The 20443-nt window shown below is 36.2% G+C and overlaps 1 protein-coding gene across 16 annotated transcripts in view; it reads right to left on the reverse strand.

Moving 5' to 3' along the window:
* RP1 (RP1 axonemal microtubule associated) overlaps positions 1 to 20443 on the reverse strand; it is a 439962-nt gene that overhangs the window by 168774 nt on the left and 250745 nt on the right. For all 16 annotated transcript variants that reach the window (XM_070222217.1, XM_070222225.1, XM_070222220.1 and 13 more), the window contains 3 exons: positions 6102 to 6205; positions 4129 to 4305; positions 1841 to 2053 (listed from right to left, as the gene is read on the reverse strand). In XM_070222217.1, the coding sequence (XP_070078318.1) occupies positions 1841 to 2053; positions 4129 to 4305; positions 6102 to 6205 (494 nt within the window). The remainder of the gene's footprint in view (positions 1 to 1840; positions 2054 to 4128; positions 4306 to 6101; positions 6206 to 20443) is intronic.

Raw genomic sequence — 20443 nt, forward strand, 5'->3', positions numbered from 1 at the left:
AATGAATCCTCCAGCACAGGGGCTTAGGAGACAGACTGACCTGGACAGACTCTCAGCTCTGACACTGCCTGGGGAGCTCTGGACAACTTACTTAAGCAGGCTCACATTCAGCTGCTTCATCTGAAGAGTGAGCATGCCAATAGCTCCTTTGTGGCAGGAGAACACCTCTATGTATTAATCCGTAAGTTTCCACTCATCTTCCTGTGTTCACCAAATTATCTTGATTGAACACCAAGGACCTTTTCCATTCCTTCAGCCTAATCAGATAGAGTCACCCATAGCACAAACAGGAAAAGGAGAGGAAAAAAAGCATGAGTATTCAGAGTAGGGCAGAAAGAGTCAAGTGTCTGGTATACACTTCAGAGGAAATTTACTGACTTGGAAGGACAAGATAAACAGCACACTGAGAAAGAAATGGAAGAGACAGAGAAGGTCTACAGAGACAGGAAAGGGAAAAATGGAAGAACCATGAAAATCACTATCCAACTTGTGTATGAGCCAGCTAAATGGAGGGAAGACACAAATTTCCAGTGTTGGCCCATTCCCACTTAGGAGTGACAGTTATCTGTGCTCCCATAAAATTCTCCCTAACAACTTCGAAACACACATACCCCAAAACATGTGCCGTGTAGTAACACAGTATCTACCTCACAATTCTGAACACTCCTATGAACTCCAGAAAAGAAAGGTTTGTATACTTTGTGGATGTTGGTGAAATGAAGGAAAAATTCCTTCCTGATGTTCCCCCATAGGATGACTGAGCATTAGATGAAATCATACTTTCAACTAGTCTTGCCATACTAATAATGCTCCCTGATTTCAACATCAACTAGTCCACTTACCAGTTTAAAGGCCATAAGCATGACACTCTGTCTCTTAAGCATGGCGTCCTCTTCTGTGAAATGGAATACGGCCCACTTTACAGTGCTCTTGTGAGTCAATCAAGGATGCTAATTAAATGTGTGTGTGTGTGTGCTTTTCCCCTTTGCATTGTGAACATCAGTGCAGCTCACCAGGCACACTCACCGATCCACAGCAAAGAAAGGGACGCAGAGACCATGAATGGTCTAAACCTTTGCTCTCCCCTCCCAGAGAAGCTCATGCAAATGCTCCCAATAGCAAGATGCCATACTGGTAAGAAGAAAGGGAGAGGGAGCACCTTGGAGTTTATCCAAAAGATATAGTTTAAACTAAACTGCTTCAGTTAGAACAGATGGACAGCGCAGTAATAGACAAGTTAAATGTATGATCTTATACGCCTCTCAACTCCTAAGAAAACTACGAATATATAAAAGATGCTATGTTAGTTACCTTCCACATCTCCTCCTAAGTCTTAAGGTGTTAAAGAAGAACCCCTAATATTTAGAATTTAAAATTACTTGCTTAAAGTACAGGGTTTCAACTGGTGGAAATTCAGGCACCAAAAGAAGCAGTAAGGAAATATTGCTGAGTTGGAACTTTCTAGAGCCTTGGTTCTCAAAGTGTGGTTTGTGGACCAACATCATCAACAACAGCTGGGAGCAGACACACAGGTCCCACTGCAGTCTCTATAAATTAGAATCTGCTTTCTAATACAAGTCCCGGGTGATTTGTATGCACATTATAGTTCAGAAGCTGTGTCTAAAGGATGAGGATCCCTCTCTAATCATACAAAGCATGCAGCTGCCCTCCCCACTTATTAAAAACACCAGTCAAGGGGGACTACCATATATAATATCCGAATCCCGGAACGTTCATAGATTAAAAGTAAAAAACGAAATACTCAGAAAGTGCCATTTTCCTATCTATTATTGGCAAATGTCTTAAACGTTTGCTGAGAAAAATACGAGCAGATGCTTACTGTTCCATCACACTGGCCATCCTTAATCCTCAGATACATCTGTGCATTTTTCACACTTTCAAACATGCAAATCCCAGAGCTGATTTTATGTACTTTCCAGTAGGATTTTTCAGACTGGTTCCCCACTCCAGTGCAGCTTCCATCGGGCTGGATACACAGGGCCTGGCATAGACTCGTAGCAAGTAGAATCACAGCACTGTTGAGGAACATACCCTTCAGAGCAATAAACAGAACAGAAAGGCAATAAATAACAAGCTCATGTTTTGTAGGGGAAGATCCATTCTCTTACAGAAGTTGCATTGATCAGGATCTTATCAAAAGTCTGGTGGTTAAAAATGAGCAAAAGAAGGAAATAAATAATTTAATTGCTATGCAAAGCTAAACAAAACTAAAGGAGGTTATCTGGTTGACTGATTATAATTTACATCAGTCATTATTTATTGAGACTATAAGGGTCAGCATCACATGCTACAGAGATTTTAAAAAGATATAAAGCACAAACACTCCTCTTAAGAAATTCACAATCACTATAAACAATTTTAATACTAATATAAAGCAGAATAAAAATAGTGTGCTATAAGAGCACCTGAATTATGAAATGCACTATATGGATATTAGTTAAAAGTATGCATGTAGGAATAAATGAATGAATGAATGAAAAGAGATGTTGAATACAACTAGGGTATATTTAAGTAAATTCTATGTAATTGATAGCTTAAGTGGAAGATATAAAAAGTTCTTGAAAGTTAATTAGAAATACACTAACACTGTAAAGAAATGGATAAAAGACATAAACACACAAGTCACAAAAGACAAATACAAATGGTGACTAAACATAAGGAAAGGTAATCCACGCTAGCAAAAAAAGCAAACAAAAAGGCTAAAATTAGATGTTTATTCCTCTAGAAAATTACCAAAGTTTTTTTAAGAACCAACTTAATGACTAATGCTTTTCATTGACTTCAGGCACCAAGGCTCAGGTGAGCTTCCCTGGTTGGCAATACTCTGTGCATATTGTTACATATCACTGCTGAGAAAGTAATGCTGTCCTGAATCCATGTGGAGAGGACAACTAGAAGTTCAGTGTTTGGTACTTTACCTCAACTGCTCTAGGTGTCTATTCCCTTAGCTGATTTTAATCTGAATCCTTACTCTGTAAATAAACCATGGCCATGAGTGTAACAGCAACCAGTGAGTTCTGAGTCATTCTAGTGAATTATCAAACCTCAGTAGTGTTCTCAAAGACCCCTGAACTCTGAAGTTTGAGTCAGAAGTGAGGATGGTGATATGAACTGTTCCCTCTAACTTCATAATTGGCTTAAATTTCACAAGATTAAAACTTGGTACCTTTTTGGAAAGAAATTTAGCAGTATGTTCCCAGAATCTTAAAGGTTTCATATTCTGACATTTAAATTCAATTTTGAATTATCTAAGCAGAGAAAATAATAAAATATGTGGTCAAAGGCATTTGTCAAAGTGTATTTCACAGTAACATAAAGGTGATAAAATGAAGAGATTAAACGTCCAGTGATAAACAAATGTATGTATTTCCTTTATGTTTGAATATTATGCAACCACTAAAAATCATTTTGTTTTGGGAAAAGTAATGTGATGAAGTGTTATATAAAAAGTTTGGAAGACAAATTGACTTTGATTTGATTCATGACCCACCATTTAGTAGCTACACTATACTAGTCAAGATTCTTAGCTTCTGTGAAAATCTTTTCTTCATGTTTAAAATACAGATAACAATATCTATCAGTATTGTTATGATGATTAAATTTAGGTTGTATGTGGTGAAGCTCTCAGTAAAGTGTCCAGCACAAAATAGGCAACTCATAAATGATAGCTGTTATTTTAATATGATACTATTTTTAAGACAAATTCACAACCATAAAGAAAGAAGCATAAGCATTGTGAAATAATCACACATATACAACACTCAAAGGGTATAAATATTCTAATTGTTAGAAAAGTTAAATATGTATATTTGTTTGTTCCCAAATGTAAGATTCTCTAGCTTTTTATTAAGAATCCCTGCATCCATAGTTTGACCTCTAAATTCAATTGGATATAGGATGTTACTCCTATCAGTTTCATGACGGGTGAAGCCATGATCCCTATTGCCTTTCAAAGTCTGGGTAAATAGAATACCAATAGTATCAATGCCACCTAGTGGGAAGAGATTTGATTACTCCATGGTGACTCAATTCAAGAGTTTTCCTCAACAGAGCAAAAGAAAGTGGGTATTTAGCAACATAAACTTCAACGACTTTCCTCTATTTTACCTTGACAAAAACCACAAATTCTTTTGAAAGGTTTGCATAGCCTGCTGATGATTCATCAGCTATTTTGCCATGATGATCAAAAATAACCATGTGACCAGGAACCAGTGCTGACTCAAGAAGTGCACAGCGGTTGGGCTGATAAAGCACCCGCAGCTTAGTGGAGGCTCCACCACTAGCCTAAAAGAAAAAGGGGGGAAAAGCCCTCTGAATTAGCAATAGAACATATTTACATTAAAAATATTTTGAGATTATATGTATGTACAGGTCTACGCCCCTCTATAGGACCCTTGAACTATCCATACAATCTCGCTTTTGTAATTCAATTGTTTGGATTCCTCAGCCTGATTTCTAGTGTCTTGCTCCAAGGACTTTCTTCTTTCAGTTTCTCAGAATCCATGGTAGGGTATTGGGTAAAATAAAAATAACTCCAGTGGCAGGATAATTTAATGAGATGTTAATATGTATTTTATTATAGCTTATTTTTCATTTCTTCATTTGTGTCTTCCTAACTCAAGACTATTTGGGACCAAAAGCTGAAATGAACAGATGTGCATTAGTAGGTTTTACTTTCAAAAGACTAAACAAATCAAGGAGCTTATGCTATAAGGAGACATTTCTGGTTCAGGGTACTGCTTGAGGTCTTATCCCATCTCCCCTCAGTGCTCCAGGGAGGCATTTAGACCTAAATAGGGAGGACTCATTGATGTCCCTTGAATGGCTTGATCCATGACACTAAGGCTACCACCTCGACAAAGTTCCCTTGTCTACGTATGGCAGGTAAGCAACAGAGCTATTGGCCTTCAAGAAGCCAACTGATGTTTGATGAGTACATCAGCAGTGAACAGTGTAGACTGAAGCTAAGAGGGCTGTCGCCAGATATTCTGAAACTCTACACCAGGTGAAATCTTGTGTATAACAAGATGAGTCTCATAATAAGTAAGATAGAATGTCTCACCAAACTAGTGGGACAGGGGCTTAGAGATAGATTTAATTTTATTTTAGAAAATAAAGTAATCGGACATTTCCTGAACGCTTAATTTAACTGAGTAAATTCCATACCCACTACATTCGTATTTATTAAGCACTTACTATGACCAGGACCTGTACTGAGCAGAATGTGTTATGAAGTAGAGCATAGGGTACCTTGCTAAGTCTGGAGCAGAGGAAAAAAGACTTCATGGAGGAAGTTTGACTAATTAATCACTTAGCCTGAATTTCAGTCCTACAAATTACAATAAGTGTTTTCATTTCACTAATTATTATTTTCCCTTAAGTTAAATAATATGCTATGAGTTAAGAATCATTATATAACATTATATAACACTAAATGAGGAAGCTATAGCATGAGAGTTGGAGTCAGACTGCCTTTGTTCAACTCCTGTTTTCACACTTACTAGTTATGTGACCTTGGACAACTCAATCCTTCTATCATTCATGTTCCTCTTCTGCTAAATAGGGATAATAATAGATTCTCTCATAGGGTAGATGTAAAGACTAAATAATATGACACATATTAAGCACTTAGAACAGTGCGTGGCAATTATTTTTCAAAATAAATAATGTGTGCATTTAAAAATAAAACAGCTGTATATAGTAAAAGCTACCTTTTAAACCCAGATTAAGGAATATAAAGCATAATAAAGTAAAATCATTGTTTTTTCCCTAATATTATGGCCCCTGAAGGCGCTTTTGAAAAGTCAAATTGTCTCCTTTTGGAGGTCCATTAAAATTTTGAATGTTATCAGACAAGTTGTCTACTTTTTCTTGTCTAAATTCTAATTGCTGAAATTTAGCACTATTTATGCATCAGAATCTCAAAAATTAGTGAGACAAAACAGAATAATCAAAAAAGTGAAAGCAAAAGCCAACGGAAAATACAACTTGATAATCTTATAACAGTACATTATGCAAAAATATATTATATATGGATACAGTACTATTGATAGATGGCAAAGAGAAAAATTACTACATACCATTCCAGCGACAGAGCCATTGTCAAGAGCAAGAGAAAGATGTCTAATTTTATGACTTTGGAAAATGCATATATTTTCTTTGTTGAAAATAACATCAAAGAGACCTGGAAAATATTTTAAGTATTAGCAAGTAATTCATGCCTTTAAAGCTTTTTTCTTATTCAATTATATATTGAAACCTCCTAATAATATTTTTTACGATATCTCTCACATAAAGGTTTTTAATTAGTCAAAAGGTAAAACGCCAGTACCTTTGACTATTTACATGTTGTTTGGCATTTTGGTGGAATTTTCATGGAAAATCTCTAATGCCTTCCCATGCTAATCAGTAAGTCTCTGAGAAAATCCTCCTAAAATAACACCTGATGGAACTGTTTCAAGGAAAATAAATTATCCTAGTGTTAAAACCTTCTTCCACTGTATAAATCTCAGAGACTTGGGGTAAAATAAAATAATGCATTATAAAAGTAAACACATATGATTTGGGCATTAGTGACTGGTTTGTATGATGATCATGACAAAGATTATGTCAACATATATTTGATTTTTTTAGTTTTCAATACACTTCTATATACCTTTTTATCTTAAAATGCAAGCTTCCTGAGGGCATGAACTTTTATCTACTCTGTTGATAGCTATATACCATTATTTAGAACAGTGCCTAGAAGGCAATAGGTGCTCAAGAAATATTCCTTAGATAAGTTAATTAGATCTTCATAGCATAAAACAGCCTACGAAACATCCCCTCCCCCCTCCACACACACATTTATCCCCATTTTGCAAATGAAGGAACAAACTTAGAGAGATAAGGGACTTTCCAAAGATCCCTACCTAGTCATAGAATGGAAATAGATGCCAGAACTTCAGATCTCAGCCCAGCGCTCTTTGCATTACCAGTAATCCTTCTATTAGTACTTAAAACCATCAGATTTTCAGGAATCCACTCTTGTAACAATAAATGAAGACCATTTTTCCTTTTACAAATAGGTGATTCTCAAACAATGAAGAGTCAAGCCAAATATAAAAGAACACATATTGTATGCTTTATTTTATATAAAGCACAAAAACAGGTAAAAATACTCCAGGGTCTTAGGAGTCAAGGTAGTGGTTATTTTGGGGGGACAGAGACTGTACAGGGGCATGTGATTGCGTGTGGAGTGCTGGTAATGTTCTATTTCTTGATTTGGGTTCTAGTTACATAAGTGTGTTCAGTTTGAAAAAACTCCTAGGTATAATATTTAAGGGGTTCAGAGTATGGTACCTCAAAATATACCACTCTGGCATAAGGATTATTTTGAGCTGAAAGCAACTGAGAAAACAATACAGGACAATTCTCTGCCCTCCTCCTATCTATCTGAAAGCAGAACATAAATTCCTCTTGTGAAGGTATCCCCCAACCCCATTTCCTGAGCAGGAAGGGGTAACAATCTTATCAAGGAAGGCAAAGTCGCACGAGAAAGGGTCTCCACAAACAAACCTCTCTAATTAGCCCTTAGCTACCATTAGTTTCTCCATATATTTGCCTTCTCACAATTTGCTGCGGGTAGAAGCTCAAAGCTTTTTCTTTGTCTTGTTACTTCTCTAATCTAAAAGAGTAGAGGAAAAAGGTCTTTTGTTCTTCCTCTGTAATATATTTGAATATAATAATTTTAAAAATAGGTGATTTCTTGAGGCGTGACTTATTTCATTTCCTAACGAGTTGCTGAGGTTTGTCTGTATGCGTCTTACGTGTGTGTGCATATACATATATATACATAATACAGAACATTTATAAAATATATGTAATATAAAATACGCAATGTATATTATATACTGTCTATAAAACGACGTCATGGTAACAAAGTTAGATTTTCTAAAATGAACCAATCTTTCCTATCTCACCATTGTCAACATAGGCCGTTTTGCATTAGCTCAAAACTTTCAGCCTAGTCAATATACACCAAAGGAAGGAGGATTATGGTAGTTATTGGGTAATTTAGGTTCCCCAAATCTCAATTTTTAACATGTAATTGTTCAGATATTAGCTTGAATTATCCACCTTCTTGTCTGTGTATATTTATCTAGAGTTAACAAACGTAATTCACGAATTCTACCTTTATATTTTTATTCCAATTAACTACATGGGCAAATGCTTTTAGTTAAGAACAAGGTCTGATGTAGAAGTTAACTGTACTACTCCAAATTTTAAAAGGATTTCACTGTAAATTTAAATAATCTTATATTCACTTAAAGTCATATTTCCAAAAGTGAAAGACATGTATATTAGTTCAAGAGACCACTCCAAACAGAAACTCTTCTTCTTAATTAATCTCTAATTTATTTTTGTCTACCTAATAAAATTCATCTTAATGGTTAAAAATTAAGGATCTTCATAAAATTGAACCATGTTGATGAACATTTACAAATAATCCTGGAGATTATGGGGGGGTGAATGTTATTGAAATGAAGAAAGAACCAAGACATAGGAATTTGGACTTTCATTCTGACATTGACACATTAGATAATCTTGGGCAAATCACTTTGCATCAATCTGTCTCAGTTTCCTTATGAATAAATCAGCCTGAGAATTATTAAAGGACTGTTGTTCAGATGATTCATTAATTGTGTGAACTAATGAGTTAATGATAGAAGAATGTGTAAACTAGAGGAGTGTTATTGAAAATGTGCTAAGAATAATTTTCATTGTTTAAGTCAATTTTCCCTGTGACCTAAAGATTTCACAAATATCAGACTCGAAATCCATAAAACTATAAAGGCATTATTTTTTCAGTTTTTTGGTAAAGATTCAATGACTAAAATCATAAAATTACATATATTTTGTTATAAAAATTTCTATTTTTAAAGTTTATCAAATATAAGTTCTATGAAGGGATGGCAATTCATCTGTTTATTCATTGATGTCAATCTTATGCCTAAGACATTGTCTCATCCACAGCAAGCATTTTATAAATATTTGTTGAATAAACAAACTCCTGCGAAAAAAAAATTAAGGGTTTCTATTTTGAGAAATTTAACTCTTTACAGAATGTCCTTGGGTTTGGAAGCTTAGTATAGTGAGTTTTAATTAAAAAATACATATTAGGAATAGAATCTTTTCCAGTGAAATTATAATCAAATCAGTGTGATAAATGAGATCTTCAGGAAATTTCAATCTTTTCAATACAGCAAAAATACACTATTGTGGAGGAACTCTAAAATACTTTCATGGGCCTCTGGAGTTTCAGGGAGCTCAGTTTGGAGAAAAGAGATGGTAAGGAAAAAGAGCACTACCATATGAATGAAGGGATTAAAATTCCTTTAAACTGAAAACTTCTGAACAAGCAGTAGCCACAGAAACATTACCTAAGGAGATACTCCTGAAAATACAGCAGCAACTGACCATCCTCTATTGGAAGCCCAATAGAACCTTCTATGCTTTCCCATGGAAGCCCTAAAATTCCCTCTCTCCCCTCTGTTTTTTGTTAAGTTGGTATATAAACCTGTACCTCTAATTATTCATTGTATAACTCATTACTGAATACTCCCACATATTTGTATAGCATGCACATATAAATAAACCTTATCTTTCCCATTAATCTGTCTACTGTCAGTTAATTTATAGGATTCCAATCATTGGAACATAAGATGGTAGAGGACAAGTTTTCCTCCCAAAATAATCTGGATATATGATTTCTAGTTCTGGCTTTGCAGTAAAGAGTTCAATCATCCATTCAATCACCGTCTATTGAGCACCTGCTATGTGCAAGGAATAATCTCAAGTGTAACCTAGACAAAAATTCTAAATGTTCTTATCTCTAAAACACCCTTATCTTTAAAAATTAGAGGCAAGTCTACATGATCTTAAAGTTGCTGGTTAATGCTAACATTTAATCACACTAATTTCATCAAAACAAACTCTAATTGGCCAAATCCAACAGAAGCATTTCAGTCCTTATTTCACTTTGCCTTTCTACTACATTTGAACTTGCAGACACCTTTTAAAATGCTACAATCTCCCACTTCACTAACTTCCTTCTCAGTTTCCTACTTCACTCTCTGTTGTCATCTTCATGCATAGGGTTCCTAGGGTTCTGTCCTCAGGTGATTAACTTTCTTCACAGGCTCTTCACAGGCTCCCTGGAAAGTTTATTTTAAGAATCTATAAATTGAGAAATCCCAAATCAATATCTTCACCACTCATCTCTCTCTCAACATCAGCTCATCTATATAATTTACTGTTAAACATAAACAACCTGGGGACCAGCCCAGTGGCACAGTGGTTAGGTTCACGCCCTCCACTTTGGCAGCCCAGGGTCTGCAGGTTCAGATCCTGAGTGTGGACCCAGCACTGTTCATTAAGCCATGCGGTAGTGGCACTCCACATAAAATAGAGGAAGACTGGCACAGATGTTAGCTCAGCGACAATCTTCCTCAAGCAAAAAGAGGAAGATTGGCAACAGGTGTTAGCTCAGGGCCAATCTTCCTCACAAAACAAAAACAAAAACACAAACAGCTGGATATCTCACAGGCACTTCAAACTCAGTATGGACAAACTAGAGCTGATAATTTTCCATATATTCTTAGTTTCCAAATCTAGTCCTTCTAAATTTTTCTGCATTTCCTACCTCCATTGGTGACCCCATCAGTAACTTAATAACCCAGACCAGAAAACTGAGGGTAACCCCTTCCCTTAATGTACCTTTACCAATAAACCACCAAGTCCTGTCAATTTTACTTCCTAGGTATTCTTCAAATCATCTTCTCTATCAATACTCCCACTGAAGTTCTCGTCATCTTCTGATTGACAGATTATGAGAGGCTCCTAACTGGTATCTCTTTCTCTAATCTTCCCACATAACCCTCAAATCTGGCTTCCACTTAGCTGCCAAAGTATTTTTACACTACTTCAAATCCATGAATGGCTATCTCTCACTCATAGGAAGGAATCAAAGAAGTTGCCTTCAGACATACACTAGTTCTTCTCTCCCAAATCCTTTTGTAGGGGACACAGAGTAGCAATGGAAAAATTAAGGTTTAACTTATGCAGAAGACAGCTGTTCACTACTAGCAGACCACCTTTAACATAGGAGATATGATTATAGTGGCGGGGTAAAGTGTTTAAAACATGTCTCTAGAGGAAAACATCAGATTAGAAACTCCCTTTTGCAACCACATGCAGTACAACACTTGAAACTAATGTTGGATCTATTGCTAGATTCTGAGTTGAGAAATCCAGCAATTCACAACATGAAAGAGCCCAGATCTGCTGAAGACTAGCAAAGGTGTTAGTCTTCCCACTATATACCAAATCAGAGAGAGTTACAGGAGGTCATAGAGAAAAGTGAGCAGCCATACCCCTACAATGAAAGTGTATTTCCAAGGCATCCAGAGTCCTCTTCTTCCTTTACATCTCCTTTCCCCAGTCTTTCAGAATTGAGAGACTGAAGTTCACTGTAAAGGGAGCTGAATAAGACAAAATCCAATCTAATGCACATCCTTTTTCAATCTAAAACCAAGGAGGTCCTTCCAAGTACTTACATGAAATATAGGGGCAAAGCCAATGGCTCTTAATTTCAGAGAAGTGTAGTTAGGATATGGTAAGAACCAGGGCAGAAGACAAAGTGACCAGTGTATAGTCAGTGCTACACACTTTAAACAATGAACTTTTTTCAAATCCTTTATTAGAACTTAGTAGCAGAGAATCAGAGAAAATAATTGTAGCTAATCACCATCAGATACTCACTAGAAATAGGGCTTAAAACTGTGTAGACCAACTATTAACAATGATCTAAGAGAGGAATTTATCAGTACTTAAGGAGATAGGTAAGGAGAACAAGGACAATCCAAAGAGGTGACAGGTTCTGGGAATGGCTAAATTTTTTGTTATTCAAAGGGAAGTAGAGAATAATCAGCACAAGAACTTTTTTTTGTTTTTAACTTGCAGCATGAATGGAAAGGGGCATTACCCTCTTTGGCATATCATGTAAATTGTTTTTAATAAAGAAACAATGAAAAAATTCAGAAAAATTTGTCTTATGAAGATTCAAGAAGCTATATTTCATATGATACAATTCTCCTTAAATTCCCACTTCCTATTTAAGTGAAACTGGAACTGGAAATTATCAAGGTTGCATTAGAGGTACAGTGACCATATAATTTACGGTCCAACCAGAACACATTTGAGATTAAACAAGGATATCAACCAGATGGAAAACTGAGGCATAAATAAAAGCAGGCAATGCAGATTGTATGGTCCTTTAACTTGTTATGTTTTATACATGAAAAAGACCTTAGCCTTACATTTTAAAATTGGAGAATAAGTATGGGTTTATATACTTGAGGTTTACATAAAGTTTAAAGTATGTATTTTTTATTACTTCTACTTTAATGAATGACAAAAGTGTAATGAAGAATTGCTGGAAAGATGGCAGTGTAGGGGGACCCTGAACTCACCTCCTCCTATGGACAGAACAAATTTACAACTACTCTTGAAACAATTACCCCTGAGAGAGAACCAGAAACTGGATAAAACAACCCCCACAACAATTTACAGCACTGACTGAGGTGGAAGAGGCAGAAACACCTTTCTGGGGAGGAAAAAGCTGCATTCCACCTGAGGCAATTCACAACTGGGAACAATCTTGAGGTACAAAGCTTTTCCTGGAGGAGTGGGGGATCTGAGCAGGAGAGCTTTGCCATGATAAGCAGCTTTTGAACTCACCACAACTGAGATAAGTGCCTTTATACAGCGTTGCTGGCTATTAAAAACAATGGGGCATAGCCCTAGAAAAGGTAACGAACATAAGAGAAAGAAAAGCCTGCACTTAAAGGGCCCAAGTACAAACTCACTCGTTTCAGAAAGCAACACAAAATCACAAGAAAGAAAGGTGCAGTCCTTTGGTGAAAGAGATTCAGTTAATATACTCTAAACACATCCCAGAGAGGCAGGAGGTGGTTGAGCTGATGTCCCCAACGACTGAGACTGATAGCAGCCATGATTGTGACCTAGTACACACGTGCTGATACAGATGCTGGCAGACACCATTGGAATTCTTACCCTGGCCTCTTAGTGCAGGGGTCTGCACCACTCACTAGCACACTGATTTAATCCAGCTTAGCTAGGGCAAGCAGCCCACCCTAGGGACTGACCCCACCCAACAGCAAGCCCTTGGGCAACTTGTAGGCCCACATAGGTGGGGTGTGTGGGACCTTTGCAGCGGGGGCAAGTGGGTCTGCCTCTGTGGGTCAGGGCATGTGTGAGGGCCAGGCCTGTGTTGGTGGAATGTGTGGGGCCTATTCAGCAAGGTAAGTGGGTCCACTTTAGCAGGGAGGGGAATACACGCAGGCAGGACTGCACTGATGGGTGCACTGACTTGTGCTTCTCAAACAATCACACAGGAGATTGTCCCTACCTTCCAAAGCCTGAAACATTTTGTACTGCCACTCCTGAGGCCAGCCCCACCCAGCTGCATTCCTGAGAGAACTGACAACAGCCTCAAAGGCCAGAGACCTATAGTACTCATGAGCCCCTGAGCCTAGCAACAAGCCATGCTGGAGGCCTGCTCACTTAACAGCAAAACTGCAGCAGGAATGTGATATTATACCTTGCAGCCAAATGCACTGGGGTTCCCCACACCCACTAAAGTGACTGAAGGGACTGTAGCAGCTGCACACAGTTGAGCCTTATAACTGGCTGGCCTGGGAGAAAGCCTAGCCTCCCCAGGCACCTGCAGTAAAAGCAACCCTGCCACAACAGAAGAACACATGTAGCCCATACAGGGGACATTCCTGGAACATTTGGAAATGGAGATGAGAGGGAAGGAAATTGCTGGGCCTCATAAGGCATCTCTTACCTAAGGGCACTTCTCCAAGAGCAGGACACAGAGCTGACCTACCTAACACATAGATATAAGCACAGAGAAATATGCAAAACGAGGAGACAAAGAAATATGTTCCAAATAAGGGAACAAGACAAATTCTCAGAAAAAGAACTAAATGAAACAGAGATAAACAACCTACCTGATAAAGAATACAAACTAATAGTCATAAGGATGCTTGGTGATCTTAGGAGAAGAATAGATGAGCACAGTGAGAACTTCAACAAAGAACTGAAGAATACAATAACAGAAATGAAAAATTAACTAGAGGGAATCAATAGCAGAGTAGATGATACAGAAGAATGGATCGGCAAACTGGACAAAAGACTAGAGGAAATCACCCAAACTGAACAGATAAAAGAAACAAGAATTAAAAACAATAAGGAAAGTCTAAGGGACCTTTGGGACAACATCAAGCATACTAACACGTGTATTACAGGTGGCCCAGAAGGAGAAGAGAGAGACCAAGGAGCAGGGAATCTATCTGAAGAAATAATAGCTGGAAACTTTCCTAACTTAAGGAAAGAAACAGACTTCCAGGTATAGGAAGCACAGAGAACACCAAAAAAGAGGAACTCAAAGTGGCCCACACCAAGACACATTATAACTAAAATGTCAATAATTAAAGATAAAGAGAGAATCCTAAAAGCTGCAAGAGAAAGGCAACAAGTTATATACAAAGGAAAACCCTTAAGGCTATCAGCTGACTTCTCAGCAGAAACCCTACAGGCTAGAAGGGAGTGGTGCAATATATTTAAGGTGCTGAAAGGAAAAAAATCTACAGCCAAGAATACTCTACTTGGCAAGGTTATCATTCAAAATGGAAAGAGTTTTCCAGAAAAGCAAAATCTAAGAGTTTATCACCAATAAACCAGCCTTGCCAGAAATGTTAAACAGACTTATTTAAGTGGAAAGGAAAAGAGCACAAATGAGAAGAAGAAAATTATAAAATAAATACATAAATAAAATCCCAGGTAAAGGCAAATATACAGTAAAGGTAGCAGATCAAAAACCTATAAAGCTAATGTGAAGGTGAAAAGACAAAAGTATTAACAGGTTAACAAAAGTACTAAGAGGTTAACAGATGCACAAATACAAAAAAGAATGTAAATATGATATCAAAAACATAAAATGTCAGAGGAGGGGAGTAAAAGAGTAGAGCTTTTAGCAGCAGGTAAAACTTAGGAGACTATCAGTTTAATATAGATTGCTATTTAAGCAGACTACATATGAACCTCATTGTAATCACAATCAGAAATCTATAATAAATACACAAAAAATTAAGAGAAAGGAACAAAAACTTAATACTAAAGAAAGCCATCGAACCACAAGGGAAGAGAACAAGAGAAGAGTAAAAGGAAAAAAGAACTACTAAAACACCCAGAAAAAAAGTAGCAAAAAGGCACTAAGTACATACTTAGCAATAGCTACTTTAAATGTCAATGGGCTAAATGCTCCAGTCAAATACATAGGGTGGCCAACTGGATGAAAAAAAACAAGACCCATATATTGGCTGCATACAAGAGACACACTTCAGACCTAAAGACACTCACAAACTGAAAGTGAAGGGATGGAAAAAGATACTCCATGCAAATGGAAAAGAAAAGAAAGCTGGGGCAGCAATACTTATGTCAGACAAAATAAACTTTAAAACAATGACTGTAACAAGGGACAAAGAAGGGCACTTCATAAATGATAAAGGGAACAATCCAACAAGAGGATATAATACTTGTAAATATTTACGCACCCAACATAGGAGCACCTAAATACATAAAGCAATTATTAACAAACATAAAAGGAGAAATAGACGGTAACACAACAACAGCAGAGGACTTTAACACTGCACTTACATAAATGGATAGATCATCCAAACAGAAGATCAATAAGGAAACATTGGCCTTCAATGACACATTGGACCAGATGGACTTAGTAGATACATATAGAACATTCCATCCAAAAACCACAGAATATACATTCTTTTTAAATGCATATAGAACATTCTCGAGGATGGGTCACATATTAGGCCACAAAATGTCTCAATAAATTTAAGAAGATTGAAATAATACCAAGCATCTTTTCTGACCACAATGGTATGAAACTGGAAAGCAACTACAAGAAGAAAACTAGAAAAGCCACAAATATGTGTAGACTAAACAGAACGCTGTTGGACAACTATTGGGTCAACAAAGAAATCAAAAGAGAAATTAAAAAATACTTGGAGACAAATGAAAATGAAAATACGACATGCCAAAACTTACAGGATACAGCAAAGTGGTACCAGGAGGGAACTTTATAGCAATATAGGCCTACCTCGACAAACAAGAAAAATCTCAAATAAACAATCTAACAGTGCACCTAAAGGAACTGGAAAAAGAAGAACAAACAAAGCCCAAAATCAGTAGAAGGAAGGAAATGATAAAAATCAGAGAGGAAATGATATGCAGACTAAAAAGTCAATAGAAAACATCAATGAAACTAAGAGCTCATTCTTTGAAAACATAAACAAAATTGACAAACCTGTAGCTAGGCTCATCAAGAAAAAAAGAGAGAAGGCTCAAAGAAAATCAGAAACAAAAGCAGAGAAATTACAATGGACACCTCACAAATATAAAAGATTATAAGACAATACTATGAAAAGCTATATGCCAACAAATTGGATAACCTAGAAGAAACAGATAAATTCTTAGAATCACACAAGCTTCCAAAACTGAACAAAGAAGAAATAGAGAACTTTAATAGACCAATCACCAGTAAGGAGATTGAAACAATAATCAAAAACCTCCCCCAAAATTAAAGTCCAAGGCCAGATGGCTTCCCTGAATTCTACCAAACATTTGAAAAAGACTTAATACCTGTCCTTCTCAAATTTCTTCCATAAAATTGAAGAGGAGGGGAAGCTTTGTAACTCATTCTACAAGGCAAATATTACCCCGATACCAAAACCACACAAGGACAACAGAAAAAAAGAAAATTACAGGCCAATATCACTGCTGATCATCAATGCAAAAATCCTTGACCAAGTACTAGTAAGTTGAATACAACAATACATTAAAAAGATCATAGAACATGATCAAGTGGGATTTACCCCAGGGATGCAGGGATGGTTCACTATCCACAAATCAATCAATGTGATACAACACCTTAACAAAATGAAGAATAAAAATCATGTGATCATCTCCAGAGAGGCAGAGAAAGCATGTGACAAGATACAGCATCCATTTATGATCAAAACTCTCAATAAAAGGAGTATTGAAGGAAAGTACCTCAACATAATAAAGGTCATATATGACAAACCCACAGCCAATGTCATACTCGACAGGGAAAATCTGAAAGCTATCCCTTTAAGAACAGGAAGAAGACAAGGATGCCCACTTTCACACTCTTATTTAACATAGCACTGGAAGTCCTAGCAAGAGCAATGAGGAAAGAAAAAGAAAACAAAGGGACCCAAATAGGAAAGGAAAAAGTGAAACTGTCACTTTTTGCAGATCACACGATTTTATATATTGGAAACCCTAAAGAATCCACCAAAAACTATTAGAAACAATAAATGAATATGGTAAAGTTGCATGAAGCAAAATCAGCATACAAAAATCAGCTGCATTTCTATACACGAACAATGAACTAGCAGAAAAAGAACTCAAGAATACAAACCCATTTACAATTACAACAAAAAGAATAAAATACCTAAGAATAAATTTAACCGAAGAGGTGAAAGACCTGTACATTGAAAACTAAAAAATACTGTTGAAAGACATTGAAGAAAACACACAAAGAAAGGGTAAGATATCCCATTCTCTTGGAGTGAAGAATTAACATAGTTAAAATGTCCGTATTTCCTAAAGCAATCTAGATTCAATGCAATCTCTATCAAAGTTCTACTGACATTCTTCACAGAATGGAACAACAAAAGACTCTGAATAACAAAAGCAATTCTCAGGAAAAAGAAAAAAGCTGACAGTATCGTACTCCCTCATTTCAAAATACTACTAACCTATAGAAATCAAAACAGCATGGTACCAGAACAAAAACAAACACATAGATCAATGGAACAGAATCAAGAGCCCAGAAATAAACCCATACATCAATGGAGAGTTAATTTTCAACAAGGGAGCCAAGAACACATAATGGAGACAAGAAAGTCTATTCAATAAATAGTGCTGGGAAAACTGGATAGCCACACGCAAAAAAATGAAAGTAGACCATTATCTTACACCATACACAAAACTTAACTCAAAATGGATTAAAGACTCGAATGTAAGACCCGAAATCACAAAACTTCTAGAAGACAACATAGGCAGTGTGCTCTTTGACATCAGTCTTAGCAGCATATTTTCAAATACCGTGTCTGAACAGGCAAGGGAAACAAAAGAAAAAATAAACAAATAGGACTACATCAAACTAAAAAGCTTCTCCAGCAAAGGAAACCATCAACAAAAGGAAAAGACAACCTAACAACTTAGAGAACATATTTGCAAACAATATATCCAATAAGGGATTTATATCCAAAATATACAAAGAACTCATACATCTCAACAACAAAAATAAAACAACACAACTAAAAAATGGGCAAAAGATTTCAACAGATATTTTTCCAAAGAAAATATACAGATGGCCAACAGCCACATGAAAAGATGTTCAACATTGCTAATTATTAGGGAGACGCAAATGAAAACTACAATGAGATATCACCTTACATCCAAGAGAATGGCTATAATTAAAAAGACAAGGAATAACAAGTGTTGGAGAGGATGTGGAGAAAAGGGATCTCTCACATACTGCTGTTGGGAATGCAAACTGCTGCAGCCATTATGGAAAACAGTATGGTGAGTCCACAAAAAATTAAGAATAGAACTATCATATGATAGAGCTATTCCACTGCTGGGTATTTATCCAAAGAACATGAAAACACAAATGCATAAAGATATATGCACCCCTACGTTCACTGCAGCATTATTCACAATAGACAAGACATGGAAACAGCCTAAGTGCCCATCAAAGGATGAATGGAAAATGAAGTTGTGGTACATATACACAATGGAACACTATTCAGCTATAAAAAAGATGAAATCTTGCCATTTGTGACAGCATGGATGAACCTTGAGGGTATTATGCTAAGAGAAATAAGTCAGAGGGAAAAGTCAAATAGTGCATGATCTCACTCATAAACAGAAGATAAAAACAACAAACACACACATAGATACAGAGATTAGATTGGTAGTTACCAAAGGGGAAGTGGGGAGGGAGGAGGGTGAATGGGGTGACTGGGCACATATGCATGGAATTGGATGATAATTAGTTTTTGGGAGGTGAACATGATGTAGTCTACACAGAAACCAAAATATAATGATCTACACCTGAAATTTGTATAATGTTACAAACCAATGATACATCAATAAAAAGTAAAAAATAAAGCAGATAAGCTTAGAAAAAGAAAAAATATAAGACACTCAGGCACCATGTATGAGAGTGTTAATTGATATAACTCTTCTGGAAAGAGATAAGACAATATGTATAAGATGCCTTAAAATTTTCTTTATATTTAGCCTAGTAATCCTATTTTTCAGCAATCTTTATTAAGAAAATAACCAGGGGGCTGTCCCAGTGGCACAGCAGTTAAATTCACACATTCCACTTCGGCGGCCCAGGGTTCACCGGTTCAGATTCCAGGTGCAGACCTACGCACCACTTGTCAAGCCATGTTGTGTCAGGCATCCCACATATAAAGTAGAGGAAGATGGGCATGGATGTTAGCTCAGGGCTAATATTCCTCAAAAAAGAAAAAAGAAAGAAAATACTGAGATATAATAGAAACATCAGAGATAACAGAACAATAGTATATTTATCAAAATACAGAATGTCATATCCATGTGGCAAATTTATACAGTGGAGTATATATTATTTTAATGCCTTTGAGAATATTCGATAACATGTAAAAAATACTCATGTAATAATACTAAGAGCAAAATTAAAATTCTATGTTGAATACACTTAGTCTATTGTGTATTTAAAACTATATACATAAAATGTAATATTTCATAATATTTGTTATATTTCACATAATGCTGTATATGTGTATATTTATATACACGCAAAACTACAAGGAAATGAACTAAATTCACTGCTTATCACTAGGTAATAGATTTACAGGCAATTTAAATTTTCATATTTATGCTTTAAATGTATTTATGAAATATTTTATGATGAGTATTATTAATTTTTTACAATTAGGGGAAAGAGTTATATCAAATATCAAATAAGTAAAAATGAAAAATCATTAATTAACAACAAAGTAAGACAATAAGAGGACGAAAGGAACAAAAAACTACAAAACAGTAAGATGGTCTTAGTAAGTCCTAACGTATCAAAAATTACTTTAAATGTAAATGGATTACATTCTCCAATCAAAAGGCAAGAGTGTCTGAATGAATAAATAACACCACCCAACTATATGCTCCCTATAAGAGACTCACTTTAGCTTTAATG

Source organism: Equus caballus, chromosome 9 (assembly GCF_041296265.1).
Source record: "Equus caballus isolate H_3958 breed thoroughbred chromosome 9, TB-T2T, whole genome shotgun sequence".
In the NCBI taxonomy this organism is placed as follows: domain Eukaryota; kingdom Metazoa; phylum Chordata; class Mammalia; order Perissodactyla; family Equidae; genus Equus; species Equus caballus.